The sequence below is a fragment of the Mesocricetus auratus genome, unplaced genomic scaffold (genome assembly GCF_017639785.1).
Source record: "Mesocricetus auratus isolate SY011 unplaced genomic scaffold, BCM_Maur_2.0 Super-Scaffold_100001, whole genome shotgun sequence".
Taxonomy (NCBI): domain Eukaryota; kingdom Metazoa; phylum Chordata; class Mammalia; order Rodentia; family Cricetidae; genus Mesocricetus; species Mesocricetus auratus.
Window position 1 is genome coordinate 17,746,150 of NW_024429187.1, and position 26,136 is coordinate 17,772,285.

The following is a 26,136-nucleotide window of genomic DNA, read 5'->3' on the forward strand; positions in this document are numbered from 1 at the left end:
ATCCAGGGGCAAGTGATATTGAAATGCATATCTCTGCAGATCCGGAAAAGGTCTGTGTCTGGGGAAATGCATGGCCAGGAAACATTGTTCTGTGTCTTTAAGCACCCTATAACCCTAAAGGAGTGATCTTGTCACTTAAGCCTGACTAGCCAATCAGGGCCTCCAGACGACCTGCCAGTCAGAAGTGGTGCAGGGTCCTTCCTGCCAGGGGGGCTTCAGGACCGGCTTTGTAGTGGAGCTGGAGCCAGCGGTTTTGTGTGCTGTGCTGCTGGAAACTGAACAAAGAGCTTGGGCAACCTGGGAAACCACGATATGGTGAACAAGGGGCTGATGTCTCCAGATGGGGAGGAACAGAAGGTAAGGAGCTGGGGCTGGTGTCGTGGGTCCTCCCCAGATCTGGGTGGGAACCAGCAGCCAGATTCCCTGTCCTGTGACAGCTTGTGATGTCCTGCACCATCCAGTTCCCTGCACCCAGCGGCAGGCCTCAGAATAACTTTGCTCTGTGGGCTGAATCTGCTCAGAGCACTGAGAGCAGCTGCTGTTCCCAGATGGGGAGGAGAAAGTGGTGAAGTGCAGGAGTTGGTGCAGTGGGTTATACAAAGATCTGGTTGGAAACCTGCAGCCAGATTTTCTGTCCTGTGAGGTCCTATGTGGTCTTTGAAACTCCCTGGAACCAAGGGCAGACCTCTGAATAATTTTCTCTGTGGGCTGAATCTGCTCAGAGCACTGGGAGCAGGGAGCTGTGTGTAGAAACATCTTTCTAGTCAATTTCAACATGAAAACCAGGTCGCTAAACTCAGAGAGGTCTAGTTTCCCTAATATCTTTCTAGATGGTCAGAACTTTGCATTTTACCTTTTTGTGTAAAGATCCATTTATAGTTAATTTTGAGGAGGTTGTAAAAAGCATCTCATATGTTGTGTAGCACTCCAGCACTATGCCATGATGTGATATAAAGGATTTATCAATGCTTAGGAGATAGTGAATCTCACAAAGCAGAATTTAGGTGAGGGAGAACTGCCTCTAAGATATCCAAAAGACAAGTAGATGCTAACGAGACCTGTTAGAGATTAGGATAGACAATTGTACACCAGGACTGTCCAGACATTTGGCTCCAAACCATTACAAAGGAGCCACCCCTAATTTATAACCAGCCTGTAGGCCCAAACCTATATCAAAGAAAAGGCATCTAACAAGCTGCTCAAGGAGGCAGACATTGCAGGATCACAACCAATTTAGGGTCTGGTGAGCAATAAAGTTCCAGTTTTCTTCTTAAGAAAAGCATAGTTCTGCCAGATGGGCAATATGACATCAGGTGACCACTATTTGAAAAGTTAAACACTGTTGTGTTAAGGGCTGACCTAATCATTCAAGGCTTTCATTTAAGCCCTCAGGCATGGAGGAGGAGCATTCTTGGGAGAACTAGTTACAGTCTGGGTCTCAGGACTTGGGAGATTTCCCTAAGTGCCTGGTAAATTGACAGCAAAACAGAAAGCCTTGTCTAAAACCAGGAGAACAATAGTAATGCTCTGGGTCAGAGCCTTAGTGGAGGGCTGCTTCAGATCTTGAGAACTTAACCTTTCCCACCATATGGAGCTGTGGTTACCAGTCCCAAGGCCTCTGTGTGTTTAGTCCATAATGATCTTGAGATAGCCTGTGTTACCCTTGTGCAACATTGTTCAATTAGCCTATTCCCTGAGTTTGTCCCATTGCATGATAGTTTCTTTTCGATTCATAGAAGTTCCCCATTTTTTCCCCATTTATCCCTTGAAGTAGTATATAAGATACTATGTTTCTTTTTCTTTCTTTCTTTTTTTTTTTGTTTGTTTTTTGAGACAGGGTTTCTCTGTGTAGCAGCCCTGGCTGTCCTGGAACTCCCTCTGTAGACCAGGTTGGCCTTGAACTCACAGAGATCTGCCTGCCTCTGACTCCCGTACCCTGAGATTAAAGGTGTATGCCACCACCTTCTGACTAAGATGCTATTTTTCTTAAGAAACTTACTTGGCATGGGAAGCTGTCTTGGCTGGGATTGACATGTGAAGCAAGGTTGTTTCTAATTTAAATAAAACAAACAAAACAAAACAAGTAAAATATAAAAATTTAAAAAAGAAGCTTACTTGATATGGGACATAGCTTGTGCAAGACCTCCCCATTCCAGATTTATCTTTTCTACCTTCTGTTTGTCCTATCTTTCTTATCCCCCACCACCTTCACCTCAGCACTGCCTGTCAGTGAAGAATGACCTGCTCTTTCAATTCACTGGTTTACTTAAGAATTTATTCTGGGAATATCTTTGCTGTGTAACTCTCCTATCTGCCTAAGTCTCTAATTTGTTCAAAGTGTAACCTGGGACGTGAACCTAAAAGACACTTAAGGATGATGGCATTTGTGAAATGCAAACTCTAAGTTGAGTCCTCTTTGAGCATTTGCCAGAGATGAATACATACTATCATTAAAGAGATTATTCTTTATTAATCTCTCAAGTGTGAACAGCTGCATTTCTATCCTCTTTGAAAAAATGTTTCTGAGACAAGCTATCTTATGTTGACTGGGGTGGCTTTGATTCCAGTCTGTTGATCTCCAGGTAAATGTCCTTGCTGTCTTCTATATTAGGCCTTCAAAAATTAAATGACTATACCACTTCAGAGATTTAAAATTGTCCATCTGAGTCATGTAGTAGACTATCCAATGCAGTCATAGGAAAATGTGGAGCATGTGGAGCATGGCTTCTGCCTTTGGACCAAAATAGGAGGAATAGTTTATTGTGTATACTGCAGGGGAAACAGGGTAGGTAATCAGCTGCTGGAGTTACCATTATGAAAAAGGACCTGATTGTGGTAGGGGGGAATGATTTTGTAATTTTTGTAATTTTCCAGCATTTTAAATGCTGTTATCACATGAATGATAACAGACCAGATTGTGTGGGTATACAGTTTGGAAGTTTATCTTGAGCCAATGAATATTGAATTTGCAATTGGGCAACTCTCCTATACAGGTATATTCTATCCTGCTTGACACAGTTATGTCAGCTCAGAGAAATAGGCCATTGACTGTAACTCTGTCAGTTTACAGAGCCCAGCATCCAACATATGCATATGGTCAGGGTCAACCTGTCTCTTATTAAATGACATTCCTGCTACTAGGGAACAACCTACACTTTTTCAAAGTCAATATTTATTTTAAAATACATTTTTATCTTTTTAAAAAATCATTCATTGGTATTATTTTAAAATATTTTCTTTAAGTACATTGCTGCCCTTATCTCTGCTTCTCTTCTCAAATGTTTCTAGGACATTAGTAGTTTCATTCCTTTCCTCTCAAATGAGGTTGATTATTGATTTCTGTGTAGAGAAATGTCTACTGTAGCTCAGGCTTGCCTCATGCCATGTAATTGAGAATAGCCTTGAACACCTAACACTGCCTTTACTGCCCATTGTTGTGAAGACAGTTCTCCAACTCTTTCCAGTCTGGGCCTTGACTGGTCAGTGAAAAGGAAAAATAGATCGGTTAAGGAGTGACAACCTCCAATTTCTCTGGGTTTCATTGGAAACTTGTAAGTGAAGAGGGACCTGGGCAAGAATTGAGTTCATTGACCAACTATCAAACTGGTGAAGTCACAGTGCAGAAAGGGAGAAGGAGGGCAAGAGTTGAGATTAACAATGTGGGATTATGTAACTAATTTTAGATGATCCATAAATGTCCTGACTGCCCATTTCTTGGGGTTCACAGACCCAGGCAATAAAGAATCTGGGTAAAGGTCTGACCTTATCCTGAATCCAAATTGCTATAGTTATAGTAGTTCAACCAAAATAGAAATCTGGGTAAAGTGGTGTGGCCCTGCATAACAGAACTGTTCTTTTTTTGGTTTAAGATGTTCATCCTTAGAGAAAAGGTGTGAGAAATCTCTGATGTGCTCTAATACAAATCCCTAGTCTCTGGAGCACTGTTTCAAATTTTGAATACTTTTTGAGATTATAGCTACATCATATCTACATTTTCTTTCCTGCATCCAAGCCCTACAATGAGCCCTCATTGTTTTCTAATTCGTGGCCTGTTTTTTGTTTTTTTAAACAGTAGTCACTGTGCGAATGTGACCTGTATCTTTAGGATTTCCCAGCTGTGAGGTAATGGGTTGGCTGCACTGGACATTGAGTGTGTGATGGAGTGTGCACACAAAGGTCCCTGTTCTTTGGATGAGGAACAGATAGTACTCTAGGAGAGTGAAGAATGTCTACTAAAATGCAAACTGTCTAGGCTAAGGCCTTGCTGCTGGGCGGGAAGGGCAGAGCTGGGAGGCTGTGCTGTCTGAGTCATTTCATCTCTGATCACCCAGAAGGGAAGCTGCTAATATTCTGAGGCCATCTGGATGGCCCTAGCCAATGAGGGACCCTGGGGAGGGTTAACAATCTGGAGTACTGGTGACAAGTAGCTTGCAGGTTCTTCCCAGAATTATCCTCTGCCTCTGCTGTAGCAAGTTGAAAGGAAGACTACAAGTCATGCCATAGTGAGTGTGGGGGGTGCAGAGCAGGTCTGCTGAGTTGTCATTTCTGCTGATATTTGTATGGACCATGAGCCAGACTGTGGTGTGGTTCATCCATATAGTGTCCTGGGCAGTGTTCCATGCTCTCTGAACCTCCCTGTGTGTGGGTTTCCTGGGGAGGGGGAGACTCTGCAGCCCAGGCATGGTAGGATATGTTTGTAACATTACTGTCCAGTGTGCACACACGGGCACTACTTTTGGTGCTCAATGGGAAGACAGATTGGAAAACTGACAGCCTGGTTTCTAGAAGTTCTGAATATTGCATTCTATCATGGAAATATTAAGCTACAAAAAGTAGGGATGTCCTATGATAGTTTATTGAGGGAGAAGTCACTTACATGAGAAACCAAGAAAGTTGGGAACCAAAGGTCCGCTTGCTGCTTTCTGAGACTTGACCAGAACCCAAAATAGAATGTCTCCTTCCCCCCAGCTCTTTCATCCCCTGTGTGTTCTACATACCTGTGACCACACCCAAAGGTCACAGGTATGTAAGATCTCTCCCTACACCATTCCACTTTCAAGTTTGTCTTATAAATGTTACAAATAGTTTAGAGGGTGGTAGAAAGATGAGGATGTGTATCAACTTTCAGCAACACATGATTAGATTGCTTTTACATTCCAGTTACCACCAGCCATAATGGTGTGATTCAGTGAAGTTTAGTTCCAGGGAACAAAAGGAGTTTTGTTGCCGCAAATGACTGGGGAATGTTGACTTTTGAAAAAATGTTGAAGATATCAGAACATAGATGGCAGAAGTCATAGAAAGTTGTTCACAGAGCTTAATCGGCTGTTCTAGAAGGACCTCAAAGAGAAGAATGTTAAGAGTAATGACAGACATTGGATGTTAAGGTTATAAGATTTTAGTGGGCAATAGGCTCTGATGGGAACCATGGAGTTTGCCTGGCCTACATGCCTAGGGAGACATGTATCATAGGTTTTTCAGGTTGAAGTCCATGCTCCTGGGGCACAATGTGCCTTCTAGTTCCTGACAGACTATTACATTCCCTCAAGCAGTGAAACATTCTGGCAGCTTTCTCTATATGATCCCTTATAGTCAAGGAAGCATGGAAACTTAACAGGACAATTGGTCTTAGACATTAATCTTGTGTACCCTGTATAGCTTGGAAACTTCTTTGTATCTTGGCAACTACAACATTATTGGTCCTGGAAATGAACATGTCTTCTGTTTCTGATAAAGATATAAAAAGTCTGATTGCTCTCAATAAGACAGTCACAGCCTCTTCTTTCTGTAACCTCTCCAGCCTAAGCCTGGTTTTGTTCCTTGTGGTCCTATCAGGTGATCTTGGCCTGGTAAGTAAGCACAGATGCTCAGAAGATTTTATGAAAAATTTAGCTAGAGTTCATTTGTGTGATATTTTGGCCTCAGATTTTTCTTATTCTCTCCATGTCCTAAGAAAGTGGGTAGCAGCTGGAAGGTGGTGGCACGTGCCTTTAATCCCAGCACTCGGGAGGCAGAAGCATGCAGACTGCTGTCAGTTTGAGACCAGCCTGGTCTATAAGAGCTGGTTCCAGCCTTCAAAGCCACAGAGAAAACCTGTCTCGAAAAACCAAAAAAAAAAAAAAAAAAAAAAAAAAAAAAAGGGGGTAAGGCAGAATTAAAAAGTAATGGCCTGGTTCTTTAGACAAAATATTGCTTATGGTCAATGGTTATTACTCATTCAGCTCTACAGTGAAAAAGAAACAAGTAGAAAGAAAGGAAAAGTCTGTTTTCTTGAGAAAAACCGCATCAGAAAGTTTCAGATGACAGTCCAGTGGTGAAAAGAGACAGGGATTTTCAAGGATTTAAGCACCATTAAAGGGAAGGTCCTTGCTCTGCGTTGGAAACCTAGGAATGTTGTCCCAAGTATAAGACTCCATGCAGCCAAACCCTTAAATTATAGAAGGAGCCAAATGTTTCTGTCATTTCTTAGTTTTGGAGTTGTTTGCTCTGCACTTCCTGTTTACTCAGGTAATATTATTTCCTTCTCAGCTCTCTGATAGACTATGTAGTTTTAGTTATGATTTTCCTAGTTACTAAATTCAGAAAAGATACTAACAAAAGAACTGTGAAATGTATAAGGTTGAGAGACATAAATAAGATAGTTTTGGGTTGCTAATACAAGGATAGAATGTGAATTAGGTACAACACTTTAGACTTATCAATATAGGATAGATAATGGAGTATTTTCTTGGAATTTATCAAATGCTAATGGACTAGACATTGTTAATGTAATTATTGCCTATATATCTCTGTTTATAGTTATTGTACTTCCTGTATATAGTTTTACTATGTTAGTTAAAACCTTTTCTTTTTATTTAGAGAAAAGGAGGGGAAATGTGTAATATTTTTATTGTATTCTGATGAATAAACCTTGCCTGGAGTCAGAAGGTGGGGCCAGCCACTAACTGACCATAGAGCCTTGGAGGCCTAAAGACAGATAGGAGACAGGAAGTGGTAAGGCAGCTTGAAGAGAAAATTTTGGCCCTTTTGGGTGAAGGAAATGTAGAGATAGGAAGTGTCAGTTGCTGCTCCCCTGCTTTGGGTTTGCTGGGGACAGAGCAAGACTGCCATAGCTGTTTCCCGGAGGGACCAGTGAACTCTATATGAATGCACAGGAATAGGGATACCTGGGTACATGATTCTGGTGTGGCAAGGGCTTGTGGCCCCTAGAGCCTAGATTCCTAGTTTTGTAGGAGTTTGTAGAGATAAAACTTGTTTATTCTTGGCAAGAAAGCTAGTCATGTGGGTTTGGAGGGAGCAGAGCCTTTTCAAAAAGAATGCAATGAAACATTCATTTAGAAGTCTTCCAAAGCCTGCTTAACTAAATGCAAAAGCATCTTAGAAAAATTACAGAGAGGGTTTAAGGGTAAACAGACCCAAAGCACCATAATTACATTTCCCTTAATTTTACCAGAGTTTGGGGTCAACAGAAAAAAAAAAAATAAAACTAGGGAAAATACACTTGAGGGCTAGGAGAACTTTACAGCAGTAGAGGAGGGAGAGACCACAGCAGGTAGAGGTGTGAAACCATTGCTTGACTCACTACTCTCCCCCCACAGACTCCTGAGCAGAGAACCCCCCCCCCACATTGGCCCTAGAGCCAGGTGGAGTGGAGGTGAGGAGGGGGTGGAGGTTGCAGCAAGCCCAAGTCTGGTGATTGAGGATTCTGCAACCAGTTCCAGTGATAGGGGTAATCTGAGTCCTGGCCTATGACTGAGCATTATGCTGGAGATGCCTCTGAGCCTCTTAGAAGAACAGAAAATTGGGTTGTGAGGGGAGTTTCAAGTATGGATTGACTCTAGGTGACTGGCAGCTGGGTTGGGTGTTTGGAGTGTGTGTTAGGGTAGAAAATAATTTAGGTACATCACCTTGGACTCACCAAGATAGGATAGATAATAAAATATTTTCTCTAAATTTACCAAGTAGATATGAACTTGACATTGTTGTATAATTCATTTATACCTGTATATATTTGTATATAGTTATTATACCTATTGTATATAATTTTACTGTTAGTTAAAACATCACCTTTTTATTCAGACACAAAGGGGGAAATGTGTGATTTTTTATTGTATTCTGATAATAAATCTTGTCTGGAGTCAGAGATAGGAGCTAGCTGTAACATGAAAATTACAACCCAGAGATTGATATTAGGGTTTAAACTTCAACCTGAAGATCAGAGAAACAAAGCAGCTGCCACCAGCTCTTACTTCTTCCTCAGGCTGAAAGAGCCTCATCATGTCTGGAGAATAGATCTTTCATGAGATGCTTTGTTTCTTCCTTTTATACTTCTCAATTTCTGAGAGATCTCACCTTTGTATGAGCTGTTTCTCTTTAGGGCTGGATCAATTTCATTAGCTCAGGGTGGCCTTATACTAACAGAGATCTGTCTGCTTGTCTTCTGAGTCCTCGGATTAAAGGTGTGTGCTACCACTGCCTGGCTCTATGGCTATCTAATATGGCTGTTGGGACTGAAGGTGTGTATCATCACTGTCTCACCTCTATAGCTTGTGATTGGCTTGCCTGAATCTTCAGGCAAGCTTTAATAAATCATAAAAAATATATCACCACACATAACCACCTGCTGTTCCAGGTCCAGGGGATCTGACACCCTCTTTTCTCTTATGTTACCTGTATACTCATGAAAGGTATTCTCTCTTACACACAAACATATACAAAATGTGGGAATAAACTTGTTTTCAAAAGTTCTTGTGACTCCTAAAGTAATTAGAGCAAACCAATTTTCTCTAGGTGTATAATACAAGCCATGCACTGTTTCTTTAAAAATCTGCTATGTAGCATTTGGTCTGGGAAAGTTTTCATTTCCTCAGTCTGATGCAGACTTAAGGCACTCATCATTCACAGGAAACAAAATGGTGCCTAAGTGATCCTCTAACAGACATCCATTTCTTTACCATAAGAGAATGAGATCCTTTTAGTAGTCAAAACTATAGTCTACAAAGTTAAGCATCAGAAAGCCTCACGTGAATCTCTCCAGCTTTGGCAGAACAGCTCTCTTCGACCACTCCATTTTCTATAATCGGCAAAGGACAGAACTGGAGTGCATAGAATGAGTTCTGGGCAGTGATTTCCAAAGGCTCAATTTTCACTAATATTTTGCCATTCTTGTTTAAGGGACCATGATATATATATTTGTAGGTATATCTTTTTGTCTTGTTAGGTCAATGGTGCCATCTATGTTGTTCTTTTTATTGTCATTTAAATGTATTGTTTATCTTGAAAATGATTGATCTTCCCCATTTTTTTTCCAGAAAATTTAGTTTGTTATAAGTTACCTTACTTTGTTGTTGTTGTTGTTGTTGGGAAGAGTCTGTGGAGAGACAGTTTTAATTTTCTCATTTTGATCTTACAGGCTTGCTTATCCTCATTTATTGATATATCTGTGTTTTCCATGCTAGCTTCATGTTTCAGGTTTTTTCTGCATAAGTGATTGATATGGTTAATGTATTCTTTTTCTGATTTAAAATTTTTCTCCTATATTATTGTCTCTGTTTTTATTAGCTTCAGCTGACAATATAATGTAGGCTAGAATCATCTGAGGGAACATCAACTGAGGCTTTCCCAGATCAGAATCGCTAGTTACTATGTTTGTGAGTAATTGTCTTGATTGATGATTGATGTGGAAAGACTCTTCCACTGTGGTTGCAATACCCGCAAGAAAGTGGGCCTGAGGTGGATGAGAGAGCTAGCTGAGCACAAGGCTGTGACTAAGCAAGAGAGAAAGCCAGTAAACAAAGTTTCCTTGTGGGTTTTGCCTTCAGTTTCTTGCTTGAGATTCTATCCTGAGTTCCCACAAGTATGGGTGGTGATCTGGCAATATCAGCCAGATAAACTGAGATGCTTTTGATTACAGAATTTAATCACACCAAAAAACAAGTGAGTTACATCACAACGTGGAACAACAAAAAGAGATTTTGTTGCTGGGTAGAATGTGAGAATGTGTCTTTCGGAGGAATATGGAATATATTAGAATTTTAAATGGCAAAAGTCACAGAAAGCTACTCACAGAGCTTAATTGACTGTTCTTGTGGGACTAGGAATACAGGAGTGTTGTAAGAAATGCAGTAAGTGAAGCTTGAGGCCACAGGGTTTAAGTGGGAAATAGACTCCTTGAAAAGTTTAGCTAGAGGTCATTTGTATACTGTTTGGTTCCTCAATCATTCTTATTTTCTCCATTCCCTGAAAAATTGAGCAGGACAGAATAAAAAGTAATTGACTGAATTTTTTTGACAAAGTATTGATTCTGTTGGGTGTTTGTTACTGATGACTCATTCAGGTCCACAGTGGAAAAGAAAAAAGTGGTGCAGAAATGAAGAATCAGTTTTGTAGAGGAAAACAGCATGAGGTAGTTTCAAATGTCAGTCCTGAGGTGAAGCAGAGGCAGGACATTTCAAGAATGTCAGCACCATTAAATAGAAAACCCTTCTTGGCATTTAAAATCTAGGAAGATACCCTAAGGGTAAGACTGAATCCATCTAAGCCTTCAATTTATGGGAGGAATAGGCAACTTGATTCTTAATCTGCATGAAGCAACTCTGGTCTAAGTGTGGTAGCATCCATGACAACTTAGAAGCCAAATTTTGGGGCTAACCAATGTTGTACTGGTTCTGGAAGCAAGAAAAATGTAAAATTTATAGATCATAGATTCTTCCTCTGTGGTTTCAGTTAAGCACTGTTGCAGCCGTATGTGTTTGGCAGAATCAAAAGCCCAGTGAGGATACTGTGAGAGTTCATTGCATGGAGCTATGAAGATGAAGCCAGTGTTGTATTTGAGATGATAGGATGTTGAGATACCTAAGCTATGAGACATCTGCCATGGAGTGCCGCATACAGGGAGTGGAAGTAGCCAAGGAGAGACATGAATGAAAATTTTCAGGGATAGAGCTGTTTAAGCCTTTTGAGAATGACGTACCACCTGCTTGAGACAGAGCTACAGGATTTGTTATTTGCCCTACCAAATTTTAGTCTTGTGTTGGTCCAATCTTCCTTCCCTACATTCACATTCCTTTCTTTCATTTAAAAAATTTTATTCTTCTCTCCATACATACAATATATCCCAACTGTAGTCTCTCCTCCCTCCACTCCTCCCAATCCTCTCCACTGCTCCTCTCTACCAGATCTGCTTCTCCTCCAGTTCCCTTCAGAATAGAGCAGACATCCCAGATTGCAACAGATCTCTGAAGAACAAATTGCAATAAGACTAGGCACAACCCAAATTATCAAGGCTGGACATGGCAACCTAGTAGGAAGAAGAGAGTTCTAAGAGCAGCCAGAAGAGTCAGAGGCAGCCTCGCTCCCACTCTTAGGATTCACAAACAACAACAACAACAACAAAAACCACCAAACTACACAACCATATGCATAAAATCAGGTGCAGACCCCTGTAGGCTCCATGATTGCTATTTCAGTCTCTGGGCCCCTATGAGCCCTGCTTAGTTGATAATGTACACTGTGTTCTGTGTCCTTTAAGTTAGGAAAACTTTTGACTATGGTTTTTTAAAAAATATTTTCTGGGCTCTTGAGCTGAAATTCTTCTCCTATTCTTATTATTCTATTATTCTTAGATTTGGTAATTTTGTAGTGTTCCAGATTTCTTGGATGTTATGCTTATGCTTCAGGAAATTTTAAATTTAACATTTTCTGATTCATATATCCATTTCTTCTATCATACCTTCAAAGCCTGAAATTCTCTTTCCATTTCTTATATTCTTTTGGTGAAGCTTACCTCTCTATATCCTGTTCAATTACCTAGATTTTCACTTCCAGAATTCCTTCAGCTTGCATTCTTTTACATTGCTTCTATTTCCATTTTTAGGTCTTGAACAGATTCATTCATTTCCATCAACTGTTTGCTTTCTTTAAGAGGTTTACTAATTTTCTCCAATATTTCATTCATCCTTTCCCTCACTTCTTGAAGGAATTCATTCACTTACTCTTTAAGGACCTCTATCATTTCTTTATAAAGTTGGTCTTAAATTAATTGTGCTTCAAGTGTGTTGGAATATTCAGGGCTTTCTGCAGTAGTAGATTAGCTGGAATATGGTAGTGATGCATTGTTGATTGTGTTCTTATGTTGGTATCCAGTTATCTGGGTTTGAAGTGATTGTGGATCTAGGTGCTGATTTCTCAGTTTGCCTTTTTTGGATGGATGTTCTGTTACTTGGCTTCTTTTTGCTCTCTGGTTTTCTGATCTGTGGGCCTGGAAATCTTGCAGTAGATGTTGCCTTTGTTCCAGCAGGGAGTATCTCCCCAGGTTTGGGATTGAAAAAATGAGAGGGGGAGGGGCACCAAGAGAGTGGGGGGAAGTCTGTAGGCAGGTGGCCTATATTACTTCTGTCAAAGTTGTGTCCTTTGTTTGATCAAGGGGTCTCCACCCAAGTTGGAAGCTGCAACACACTGGTGAAGGAAGAAGGATTGGGAATAGTCATCTGATTTGGGGATTGGGACATGGCTTTGGGGGTGGTAGCTGTAGGGTTGGGGGGGAATGTGCCTGTGGGAATGTAGGAGTATATAAGTTTCATGGGCTGCTGGCCTGCCTACCTGTTCTTCTGGCTGGAGTGACATGCATATGAGCAGGGGAGGTCTGCCTTAGTTAGGGGCTGGAACATAGCCATATTCTTCTTTTTCTGAATGGGAATATATCCTGTGTTGGAAATGCTTAATTTTTTTCTTGATTTTACAAGAAGTGACAGTCAAGAGATTGTCTTGAGTATCAGAAGAGACATTGGACATTTGCACTGTTTGGACTGTTATATGTTATGAGGATCATTAGACTAAATACATTTTAATGTTTTTCTTTGTATTTATTCTTCTTTCATACAGTATAACCCAACTTCAGCCTCCCATTCTTCCATTCCTTCCAGTACCCACTAATTCCCATTCTCCCAGATCCATTGCTACTCTGTTCCCCTTCAGGAAGAATAGGCATCCCAGGGATATCAACAAAACACAGCATAACAAGGTGTAATTATGACTAGGCACAAACACTCATATGAAGGATGAACAAGGTAGCCCAATAGGAGGAAAAGGGTCCCAAGGATAGACAAAAGAGTGAGAGATATCATGATTTCTACAGTTGGGAGGTCAACAAACACTCCAAAGTAAGCAACCATAGCAGGTATGCAGAGGACCTGTGTAGTATGATTTCTAATAGGTTTTAATAATAAAAGCCCAGAGTCAAATATCAAAGAGACAAAGGAGCAAGCCACAGCCACACTTTACCTTCCCAACTTCCCAGTCAAAAGGAAACTGAGCTCCTCCCACCTCATCGTTTCCTTCCTCTGACCAACCATATCACTTCTTCTCTGTCTGTAGAGAACTCCAGACCTCTCTGGTTAACTAGTGGCTAGCTCCACCCTCGGCCTTCAAGCAAACTATATTTGTTAGAGAACAAACAAAATATTCCCCCCTTTTTGTCTAAAAGTAAAAAAAAAAGAATGTTATAATTAATATCAGAAAAAGACTGTAGAAATAACTACAATAACAATACGCAATATATACAGGGAATAAATACATCAATAATGTCTAGTCCATAGCGATTGACAAATTCAGAGAAAATACTCCATATCTCTCCTATCTTGGTAAGTTCAAAATGTAGTTAATTCACTTTCTATGCTAATGTGAATTACCAACCCCAAATTACCCTTTGATGTCTCTCAGTTTTGTACGCTTCACAGGACTTTAGTGGGGTTTTTTTTCTGAATCTGGTAACAAGGAAAACTCTAACTATAAATATAGTCTTCAATTCCATCAGAGATTGGACAAGGAAATGTTACTTGAGCAAACAGGAAGTACAAGCAAGTGACTTCCAAAAAAAAAAAAAAAGTGAGAAATAATAGAAACAACTGGCAGCCTGAACAGTCACCCAAGGTTCCTCTACAATGTTGTGGAATCATCTTTGGCCTAGCATGTCTGACAGACTTTTCTCTGAAGCAGGATGTTTGCAAGGGCTGTCCTGCCTTGTCTTGTCAAAGTCTAGCAGTCCTTTGTGTCCTGCTTGTCCAATTTGGACAGCATACTGTCAGCAGTGGAGACAAAGACACTTTCTTACCCAGTGGCTTACTTTTGCCACAAATAAATTAAACTCCATGTGGAGTTTCTTCAATGCCCATCATCTTCACCAATGTAGATTGGTGCTGCCAGGAGCAGACATGTCACATTATCATAAGAAAAAGGAGAACCTATGTTATTAAAACATATTACCTGCTATACTCTATAGATTTCTGAAGATGACCTATCTAAAATTTATCTCTGTCTGACCCTGAAAACATACCTAATGTGATAAGTTTGGTTGTAGTAGGTGACTAGTTGCTAACCTGCATTTCCCTATTATCCTAAATAGTTGTTAATAACTTTCAATTGCTAAAATTTGCATTACATTGTTAAATGAATTGCATAGGTACCATACCTTAAGCAAGATTAATAATGTATGTACAGTATGTTCTAACAAAAATAATATCTACTTTGTATCATTACAGAAAAAAATCCAGGTCAATATAAAATATTTAAAGCTAGTAGTTGCTTTTATTGGTTTGAAATGAGATTTAATAATCCACCTTTCTATCCTATTTCTGTATCTCCCTTATTTCTTTTCAAAATAGATTCAGTAACCTACCTTTAGATCTCTCTCTCTTTCTCTCTCTCTCTCTCTCTCTCTCTCTCTCACACACACACACACACACACACAGACACAGACACACAACTTTTTTTTTCAAAACAAGAACCAGAATCTAATCCCCCTTTTTCAGCTTTATCCTGACCATTACCAATAACAACTTTTAACCAACCTCCCTAGACAATGACAAGTATCCATAACCCACTGAATGACCAAAAACCACCCACCCCACCTCTTGGGAATGTGGGCATCATATTCCTAAATTTACTTCCTGCTTTTTTGGGATGATGTCATCTTAAGGGAATCCTGAAAAGAAAAATTTGGGTTAATTTTCAAGTCCTGGGAGAGGTGGCTGTATCATTTGTATCACTCTTTGCATAATGGGAAAGTACAGGACTTTTCTCAAGTCCTGGCTATAGTAGTCTGTGAAGCTCGATCATCTCATCTAGCCACCTCTAAATTGTCCTGAGCAGTTTGTAGTCCAAGGCCAATTTTTAGGTGATTTTTTTTCCAGCTTAGTCATATTATCATAGTCCTGGTGGGATTGTCATTGTGGGGCCCCATCATCCTTTTGGAGAAATCAAAGGTCACTGTTAGACAGTCTTGGTTCACTGCAAAATCTTAAACATTTTAAATGTCATATGCAGCAGATCTCAAAGAAGTTAAAGGATCAATTTTTGTTATATACATCCAGAGTACAAAAACTTAATTCCTAATTACCCAATAGAAACTCAAACCTGAAGTCATGCACAGGAAGCTAACTGAAGCCTTTTCCTTCAATTATTACTCTATATGGCCATTAATATCATGAGAACTTATATATATATACATATATATATAATAAATTTAGAGATAATATTTATGCTGCAAGAAAATCTTTTAAACAGTTAAAACCAAAGGAGTATGAGATTAGTGGCAGTACAATAGTCCCTTAATTTTTACTTTTCTTCTGTCCTATATCAGGTGGTTCTTCTTATATGAGACAGAGATTTTGGATTTTGCTTTAACAAGCATGCTTGGGTTTAGAGAAGGAGAAAGCCATGTTCCCAACTCCAAAGCCAGCTTTAATTTTTAATTGAACTGGGACTACAGAAAGACCATTTGCACTATATGTCTGTAGGGAAGAGAAGAAAGAAACATTTGGGAAATTTTATGAAATTTTATCCTGTTGGAAATATGATATACTAATAGACCAATTTACTCATTTTCTTGGAATGTTTTTTTTTCTGGATGACTTGTCCTTTTCCTTCTGATGTCTCACTTATGCAGTGGTCTGTCGCGTCTGCTGCGCGGCCTGTGTCCGAGAACGTGTGGAGGGTGTCGGGGATTGACAACACAGAGACTCGTTCAACGATGTAAAGAAAACTTTAAGCAGGCTCCAAAAAGGTTCAAGAAAACTTCCTAAGAAAGGCTCCCACCAGAGAAGCTTCTGCTCTCTTCTCCCCTGGCTGGTTCTGCTCTCCCCCCCAGAAACTGATCTGGGCGTGGCAGAAGAGGCAGTTAGTCTTTGGACAAGGTCGAGCTCAGGGTGGTTTCTGCGGGCAGGCCTTTTCCAGGAACTTAATGCCCCCAGGCATTGTATTGTTTTTAGTAAACATGTTCTTACAGCTGCCTACTCCCAGGCAGAAGGGGAAGTGGGTCTCTGCTCAAGGTCTGGTGTTCCCACAATTCACCCCTTTTTATTTTTAAATGAGGCACTCCTGGCTTAGGTCAAGTAGGGTCACCCTCCCTTTCCCGTCCTTGGGGGACCTTGAACCCCTGTCTTAGGCGGGAGGGGTCTTCCCCACAGGTGGCCCGTCATCAGAGCACCCCAACTTTAAATCATCTGTAACCAACCTTCATGGCTATCGGGATTGCCATGGGCTAGGCTAAGCAATACTTGGTTACGGATCTCTTGCCTCTGGAACAAGGCACGTTTGAGCCCGGCATAAAGCCAGAATGCCTACCGCCACTGCCACCATTTCCAGGACCCCCATTGACATAGCGCCTCTCCATCACTGTACCCATCACCAGATCTGGGCCATAACATTCTACCAGCCTTTGTCTGTTACAAGGGTAACCCACACGTGATTTACATTCTGTTACAAGGGTAACCCGCATGTGATTTACATTTACAATTTGATGAAGTTTACAATTGTTCCAAGATCTGCTCAGGAAAGCATTTAGAAAGTGCACTTGCACAGATACATTAGGTACAATCATTGATGTTACACATGTAGCATTATGAAAAATATGAACAATAGGCTTGTTGCACTATCCACAGAGCACCAATTTGTTCCTGTGGTGATGCAGTTTGTTGATTCAACGTCAGCTGATTATGCGACTTGAGTCAAAGTCTCCTTTTTGTCGCATTAGGACAAGTTGCATCTCTCTAGAAAAATACACTGGCCTAGTCGTGATTCCAGAAACAGGAACCATCAAGTCTGATATTTCAAGTGACCATGTCCTGTTCAATTACTGAAAAGAGGCTTTTGCCCCTCATCACAGTCCATACGAATGTCCAAATGTTTTAAATGGGTCCTTTTTTCTCTATTGGCTTCACGATGAAAACTCATGGGTCCGGAAGGTTGATGCAGCAGGTCTGTTGAGAAACTGGAAATCTCGAACCGACTGTTTTCTTTCTTTCTTGGGCTCTAGATTCGATGACAGCAAGGGTCAGGAACACTGATTTAGGAGATCTCACTCAAACTGGCTTAGGTAGGCTCCCATGGTCTCAGGTCCAGTTTTTCTCTGCTCCATGCCGAAGCTTTTATTCTTTTCCTACAAGAAAACACAAACATGCCCTCGACCCCAAATTAGGGTCTTCTCCACTGTTTAGTGCATGGGTGTCTCCATTTGACCTGAGCAATGGTTGCTCAAGTTCCATCATGCCAGAATCTGTCTGAAGCTCACTGGCATTCACATTATAAAATTTTTAAATGAGGAGTGTATTATTTGATGAGTCATATGGGGACTGGGGACATTATTCCCCCTTTTTTATTTTCTAAAAAAATTTTTTTGAACTGTTGAAGCTGGACCATAACAGTAGAAGGATTTGTCTACCCTCCTTGGTTGACTATCTAGGTAAATTGGGATTACTACTTAGATTACTTGTAGATGCCCATTAAAAAGGACACATCCATTAAATATTTCCCAAAAACTTCTGAAAATCACTCAAAGATTGTAAACTATACTGTGTCCAAATAACTTTTGAAAATTATTTGAAGTCTGTGAGCAGTCTTTCCCAATCTAACCTGTAGAGCTCTCACTAGCTGACAAGGCCTCATTTGCATCTTAAATTTTTCTGTTAAAACATTAACAGACTGGCTGGATGTTCCTTTTGGCTATATTTAAAGCAATCTAGGTAGCTTTTTAACTATTTTTGAAGGGATTTAAGTATCCTTTTAATCATATAAGCAGTTCACACTCACGCATTCACAATCACATTTCATACATACCGGTGTGGCCACACCATACATTCAGAACATACATGCATCTTTCAGTCATCCTTTTTCCCTAGGTCATGATTAGTCTGTTGCAATGAAGCTTCCTTAATTGAAATCTATGTAAAAGAACAACTCCAGCCAATCCTTGAACTAAGAGGTTAAAAAGTCCTGTATGTTCTCTATCATTCCTCCATTTGAGCTACAGTCATGGGGTACAGCTGTACCTACTCCTTGTAACTCTGTAGATGTGAGGTGGAGAGGCCAAGCTTTTGGCCATAAGTTTTTAGAGATGACTCACAAAATAGAACTTAAAGGTAAACAAAATTTTCCATTCTATATACCTTTGTCTTTTTCTTTTTCTTTACTTAATACCAGTACCTTTTTACTGTTACAAATTTTTTTCCCATTTTTTTTTAAGTCAGGGTTTCTCTGTATTGTTTGAGGCTGTCAGTCCAGCCTGGCCTCGAACTCACAGAGATACGCCTGCCTCTGCCTCCCCAAGTGCTGGGATTAAAGGCGTGTGCCACCATTGCCCAGCTTGTTACCAATTTTTTTTCTGTATTATTTGGAGGATGTCTTGGAACTTGCTCTGTAAACCAGGCTGGCCTTGAACTCAAGAGATCTGCCTGCCTGTGTCTCCCGAGTACTGGGATTAAAGGCGCGTGCTGCCAACGCCCGGCTATTCACCCATTTTCAATCCACTCTTCGACCCAGGATATTCCCTCATGCAAAAAGCCTTAAGATTTACACAATCCACCCTCCAATTGAGGGCAATCTCTGGGTTCCCCTTAGTGTCAGGCTAAGGCCTAGAGATTTAATCCAATCCCCCCCCTCCAACTGAGGGCCATCTCTCAGGGTCCCCTTACTTTCCTGACCTTTGTCAGGCGAAGGCCTGGAGATTTACTCCGGTACCCCTATCTTGGTACCCCTTTTTAACACATCCACATAGCCTTACTGGCTAGCCTTTTAGATCTCTCAGTTCCCCTTTACTTTCCTGACCTCAGTGGATCAGGCGAAAGACTGGAGATTTTTTATATTTCTTATTTTACCCTTTTTCTTTTTCATTTCTTTTTTTTTTTTTTGAGACTGGGTTTCTCTCTATCCTTTTGGAGGCTGTCCTGGAACTTGCTCTATAGACCAGGATGGCCTCATTCCTTCCTATCTCTGCCTCCTGAGTGTTGGGATTAAAGGCGTATGCCGCCAACACCCGGCTCTCTGAATATCATAGCAAACATCCTCCCAATCTGGGACATTTAAGCCTTCCCCAGTAATGAACCATGGGCTCCCTCGTTCAATCCATTTTAAAAAGCCTGCCATGGTTGTAGTCCCCTGTTCTTCAAGCAACTTTTTTACGGGATACTGTAATTTAAACTTCCAGGGACTATTTCCCATTGTTTCTTTTCCTATTTTCCTCCATCTGTCCCTGGCTGGCAAAAGGGACGACCCAGTCCACGTACCTCGCTTTCATGATCTCGGTAGGACCTCCAATTGTCGCGTCTGCTGCGCGGCCTGTGTCCGAGAACGTGCGGAGGGTGTCGGGGATTGACAACACAGAGACTCGTTCAACGATGTAAAGAAAACTTTAAGCAGGCTCCAAAAAGGTTCAAGAAAACTTCCTAAGAAAGGCTCCCACCAGAGAAGCTTCTGCTCTCTCTTCTCCCCTGGCTGGTTCTGCTCTCCCCCCAGAAACTGATCTGGGCGTGGCAGAAGAGGCAGTTAGTCTTTGGACAAGGTCGAGCTCAGGGTGGTTTCTGCGGGCAGGCCTTTTCCAGGAACTTAATGCCCCCAGGCATTGTATTGTTTTTAGTAAACATGTTCTTACAGCTGCCTACTCCCAGGCAGAAGGGGAAGTGGGTCTCTGCTCAAGGTCTGGTGTTCCCACAGTGGTCCTCAGATTCCTTGCCTTGATGCCTTCATTCTTCTGAAAGAAGAAAAGCAAAACCCTTGTCCTACCCTAAATTTGTGGAGTCTCCCTAATGGCAAGTTATGTCTGACATAAATGAAAAGCATTTGTTATTTTTAAAGTTAGTTTAGATTGAGCGGCCATGCTGTTTGATGAACAATCACCTCTTTTAATAAGGGATATCTCTTTTTCAAATCTAATCTTCATCCATGGTGATGGTATGCATAGCTTTTCTTCACCTGTGAAAACACAAGCAAAGCACCTTCCCTAATGTAACACATCCTGGTCTCCATTCTGAGGTCAACACATCTTTAAAGTACATAGGCTAATTTAATTCCATAGTTTTTTTCTATTATCCAATGTCTCTCTACAGCTAGCATTCCTTTCTCTTTAGTATTTAGAAAATTCAAAGTTAATAAAACATTATGTATTCTGTTTCTGGGGGTTCTTTATTACCCCTTTCTGTTTATTTGGAATATTCTTTAGAGTTCAATTTAATCTACCTATAACCACTTGCCCTATAGGATTGTGTGGTATACCTATAACATACTTTATATTGTAATAAGCAAAAATCCTGTTCCATTTTACATATGGTGGGCATTGTCCATGTTAATTTTTACAGGTATTCCCATGATGGCCATAACTTCTAATGAATATATGACTACAGAATCAGCCTTTCCTGAATTCAAACTTGTAGCCCATTAAAAACTGAATAGGTATCAATGGTGTGGTGTATATATTTTAATTTTCCAAATTTTCCAAATTGGGACACATCCATATTTCATTCCCTTAAGTACACTTTGGGTTACTTCCTGAAGGTAGTTGAATTTGGTTATACAATGAACAAGTAGGACATTTCCTTATAATTTCCTTGGTTTGTTTCCAAGTGATGGAAAAATCATTTCTCAAACATTTGCTACTGAAATGATATTTTTAAAATAAAATTCTGAGGCCTCCAGCACATTTCCTATCAATACTTGATCAATTTCTCATCATTGCCTTGTGCTAGATGGCCTGACAGATCCATATGGGATCAGGTTGTGTGTGTGTGTGTGTGTGTGTGTGTGTGTGTGTGTATTCCTGATTATGTCTTGTAACTGAATAAATAAGAATAAATAATACAGTAAACTCTGTATCATCTGATATAAATTCAGCAGTTACAATATGCAAAACAACTCTTTCTGCATATTACAAATCAGTAACTATGTTGAGAAGTTCTGTAAAATCCATTAATATCATGAGAATGGCACATAATTCTAACTTTTGGACAGAATCATAAGGGCTTGAGCCACTTTATTTAAGTTTTCCGATTATTAGTGTAGAATGTAGAGGCTCCAGATATTGATGTTCCCCATACAATGTGAGGAAAGATCCAGTTAGTTTGCTTTATAAATTTAATCATCTTGCTTTTGGTTAATCTCTCCCCAAAAAATACTGCAAGCTCTTTGCCAAGGTTCACTTTCTGCCCATAATTTGTCAGTTTCATCATTAGTAAAAGATATTACCATTTCTGCTGTGTCTGTGCCTGCTAATTGATGAGGTCATAATTTTCCTTTTAGAATCAACTCAGAGACCTTTTCCACATAAGTTTTAAATTTTTTACTCTGTTTATGTGATAAAAGATCCATTCTAAGATAATATCTTCCCTCTGCATTAATATTACTGTAGGAAAATGCTTAGAAGCTAACATAACCAAAGTGTAATCAAGCTTTGGACTCACATGTACATCCTGTAGTTTCTTATACACCAAAGCCAATTCTCTCTCAGTTTCCGCTTGTGATTTCCTGGGACTATTTAAGTCCTTTTCATTGTCTAAGGCTTTGAGAAAATAACCCAGTTCATCACAGTGTACCCCAATAATGGGCCAAAGATAGGAAATGTCTCCTAGCCATCTTTGACAGTCATTAAGAGTCAGCAATTGATTTCTCCTAATTTGCAGCTTTTGCAGTCTAATTTTTTGTGGAACTATTTTATATCCTAAGTAATTGATAGAAGCTCCTCTTTGTATTTTTTTTTTCAGGAGAAATTTGTAATCCCCACAGGCAAACTTTTTAAAACTTCTTCAAACATTCTTTCGAGAACACCTACATTTGAATGAGATAGTACAATGTCATCCATCTGATGGTAAACTATAGATTGAGGAAATTGCTTATGTATCATTTCCAATGGCCGATGCACAAAATATTGGCACAGGGTGAGGCTATTTAACATTCCCTATGGGAGAATCTTCCAATTATATCTCTTAACTTGCTTAGAATTATTATAAATTGGCACCATGAGGTCAAATTTTTCTGTCTTTTTCTTGTAAAGGTATAGTGAAAAAACAATCTTTGAAATCAATAACTATATGAAGCTATCATTTAGGTAATAAAGAATGCAAAGGAGTTCCAGGCTGTAGAAAGCTCATTGGCTGAATCACCTTATTAACAGGTCTTAGATGTGTTACCACTCTCCATTTTCCAGATTTCTTTTTAATAACAAATACAGGAGAATTCCAAGAACAACTGCTCCTGTACCAGTTGTTCTAAGGCCTGCAGTTTCTCTGTTGCTGATGTTACAATTTAAATTAGGGCACTTCAGGTTTCTGAAAAATGAATATAGAACTGGAATGAATATATAATTCTTTGTAGGAATTTCAATATATAACCTCTGAGTGCTTTCTATCCTTTTTTATTTGTTTGACCAATTTTTTGCATAGAAAACAGGGTCTCAATATATTCTTCTGGTTGTCCTGGACCTGCTTGCATAGACTAGTCTGACATTTTACTCAGTAGTAAATACAGCTGCCTCTGCTTTCTGAGTCCTGGGGTTAAAGGTGTGAGCCAATACACGCAGTTTGTCCGTCTTATTTTTCTTTTTGGTAGTTAATCTCTTCCAAGGTGATATTCGATCAAAAGGGTACGGAAATGACAGAGATGAACCTCCTATACAGTTTCCTTCTAAATTGATTTGGTGATTGCATTATAATGTCTATGTCATCAAATAAGTGTGGCGAGCACCAGAATTATATGACTATACTGTCAAAGAAGTGAATTATACATTTACAATGTTGTCAGTATCATGTTTTCTGTTGTACACATGTATGGGATATTTTAGAATGCAGTGACCTATGATGATGTGTGTATCGACTTCACTTGGGAAGAGTGGACTTTACTGGATCCCTCTCAGAAGAAACTCTATAAAGATGTGATGCTAGAGACCTACAGGAATCTCACTGCTATAGGTAAGACTGAATTATCCTTCACATTTTAAAATAAGTGGCATCTATTCCTTAGTTATTGATGCTCTTCTGTAATATTATTGAGAAAGAAGAAAAATGAGGTGAATAAATTAGGCATGGTTCTAAGGTTCACTGAAGATAATAACTTAAATTTTGCACAATCTCAATAATATAACATCCATTTCTGATACTATATTGTAGGATACAATTGGGAGAACCATCATGTTGAAGAATATTATCAAAGTTCTAGAAGAAATGCAAGGTAATTTTCATGTGCAAGATGACACAAGTGTGTCTCTGATGTAATTGTAATGTGTCCTGAAAGTTTTAAACAAAAGCAACAGTATAAATAAGCACAACTTAAAGTGCATTGATGATTGTTAAATTCTCACAAAACAATATACCTCAATTTCAGGTAGGTGAATTGCATTTGCATAGCATTCTTTTAAGAAAGAAGACAAGGAAACAATGCCTTAACTGATATAATTTGAATCATAGTAGCATACGAACTATGCTGTAGAACTTTCAATCCATATATTTCATACCACTCATATTACAAAAGGTATATGCATTGAAGAGGTGATAAATAAATCTTCAAAACCTTCTAATAAGCAAATAGTCCATAAGCTAGTATAACTAATATCCATGTTGTGAGTGCACTAAGCTTAGTGTAGGGGTAGTTAGAAATAAAAGTCAAGGGGCAGTTGTGGAGAAACCTTAATCCCTATACAACAAGTCTATGAAGAACAGAAAGTCACAATGTGAATTCAGAGTAGAAAATGTTTATTTGTTATCTTCCCTTACTATGTATATCATATGTCACTGTGAATGCAAACCATATGAGCATAGGATATGGAAAAATATAACATGTCTCCCTCAGAACAATTAGAAGATATGTGTCAGTCCCCACATTGAGTATACTTGTTTAACTTGATTCAAGTGTAGAAGTAATTGGTTTTCTAGCTTCATTATTAATACATCAACAAAGTCATACTGCAGAAAGCCCTATGAGTTACTAGAACTGCGTGAACACTTCTGTTTGTCCTAGTTCATTTAGCAGATGTAGTATGACTCACATATCATAGGAAAACTTATGAATACAATAAGGTTGGTAAAGCTCTGAGTTTTTCCAGTTCTCTTTAAATATGTGAAAAATCTCATATAGAAAAAAGATTCTGTAAATGTGAGCATGTAGTAAAGTACCTTGCCACCACAGGTATCATCAAAGATGCAAAACAACCCTAAATGAAGGGGAACAACATGAATGTAAACACAGTGATAGAACTATAAGATCTGATTCTTCTTTACAATTGGACCAAACTATGAAATTAATTCATATAGATATAAACATTCAACAATGCATTGAATATGGTAAAGCTTTTACATGTGCCAATCATCCTTGCAGGAATGAAAAAAGTCAAACTGCAGAGAAACCTTCAGTGAATACTCAATGTGTGAAAGCCTTTACACATGACACCCATCTTCAAAGGCATGAAACAACTCATACTGGAGAGAAACCCTATGAATGTAATCAGTGTGGTAAAGCCTTTGCACGATGTGGACACCTGCAAAGACATGAAAGGACACATACTGGAGAGAAAACCTATGAATGTAATATGTGTGGTAAAGTCTTTGCTCATCACAGTACTCTTCGAAGGCATAAAATAACCCATACTGGAGAAAAATCCTATGAATGTAATCTGTGTGGTAAAGTCTTTGCTCGTCACAGTACTCTTCAAAGGCATAAAATAACCCATACTGGGGAGAAACCCTATGATTGTAATCAGTGTGGTAAAGCTTTTGCTCATCACAGTACTCTTCGAAGACATGAAATAACCCATACTGGAGAGAAACCCTATGAATGTAATCAGTGTGGTAAAGCCTTTGGACAACGCAGTCATCTGCAAATGCATGAAAGGACACATACTGGAGAGAAACCCTATGAATGTAATCAGTGTGGTAAAGCCTTTACACATCCTGGTTATCTGCAAATGCGTGAAACAACAGATGCTGGAGAGAAACCCTATGAATGTAATCGGTGTGGTAAAGCCTTTGCATGTCATAGTTGTCTGCAAATGCATGAAAGGACACATGCTGGAGAGGAACCCTATGAATGTGATCAGTGTGGTAAAGCCTTTGCTTATCACAGTGTTCTTCAAAGGCATAGAATAATCCATACTGGAGAGAAACCCTATAAATGTAATCAGTGTGGTAAAGCCTTTGCTCATCACAGTGCTCTTCGAAGGCATAAAATTACCCATACTGGAGAGAAACCCTATGAATGTAAACAGTGTGGTAAAACCTTTGGGCAGCGTAGTAATCTGCAAATGCATGAAGAGACACATACTGGAGAGAAACCCTATGAATGTGATCAGTGTGGAAAAGCCTTTGCTCGCCATGATACTCTTCGAAGGCATAAAATAACCCATACTGGAGAGAAACCCTATGATTGTGATCGGTGTGGTAAAGCTTTTGCTCGCCATGGTACTCTTCAAAGGCATAAAATAACCCATACTGGAGAGAAACCCTATGAATGTAATCAGTGCGGTAAAGTCTTTACTCATCACAGTACTCTTCAAAGGCATAAAATAACCCATACTGGAAGGAACCCCTAGTGATGAGGAATGTTCTGTGTATGTGTTTGTCTTATTGGTTGATGAATAAAGCATTGTTGTCCAATAGAGAAGCAAGATAGGTGGGACTAGGAGTTAAAGAGGATTCTGGGAAATGTTCCATATGATCCAGGCAGGAAGTGATATAGCAGAGTAGAATCAGTATATAAGCAGATACAAGCAGGAAATCTCTCTCTTCTTTGTGGAGATGCTGAGCAAATGCAATGTAGACCCCAAGGGAGTAAGAGGCCCAGACCTTTTCTCTGGTAAGATAAGGCTACGAGGATGGTTTAAGGATAAGA

General features: G+C 39.6%; 1 protein-coding gene across 1 annotated transcript; it reads left to right on the forward strand.

Annotated features, from left to right (window-relative positions):
• On the forward strand, positions 1-25,903 carry LOC101839654 (zinc finger protein 431-like). Its single transcript, XM_021228914.2, has 4 exons — positions 1-357; positions 23,099-23,225; positions 23,424-23,484; positions 24,628-25,903. The coding sequence occupies exons 1-4, from the start codon at positions 313-315 to the stop codon at positions 25,835-25,837; spliced, it is 1,443 nt and encodes a 480-aa protein (XP_021084573.2). The 5' UTR covers positions 1-312; the 3' UTR covers positions 25,838-25,903.
• Positions 25,904-26,136: the final 233 nt, after the last annotated feature.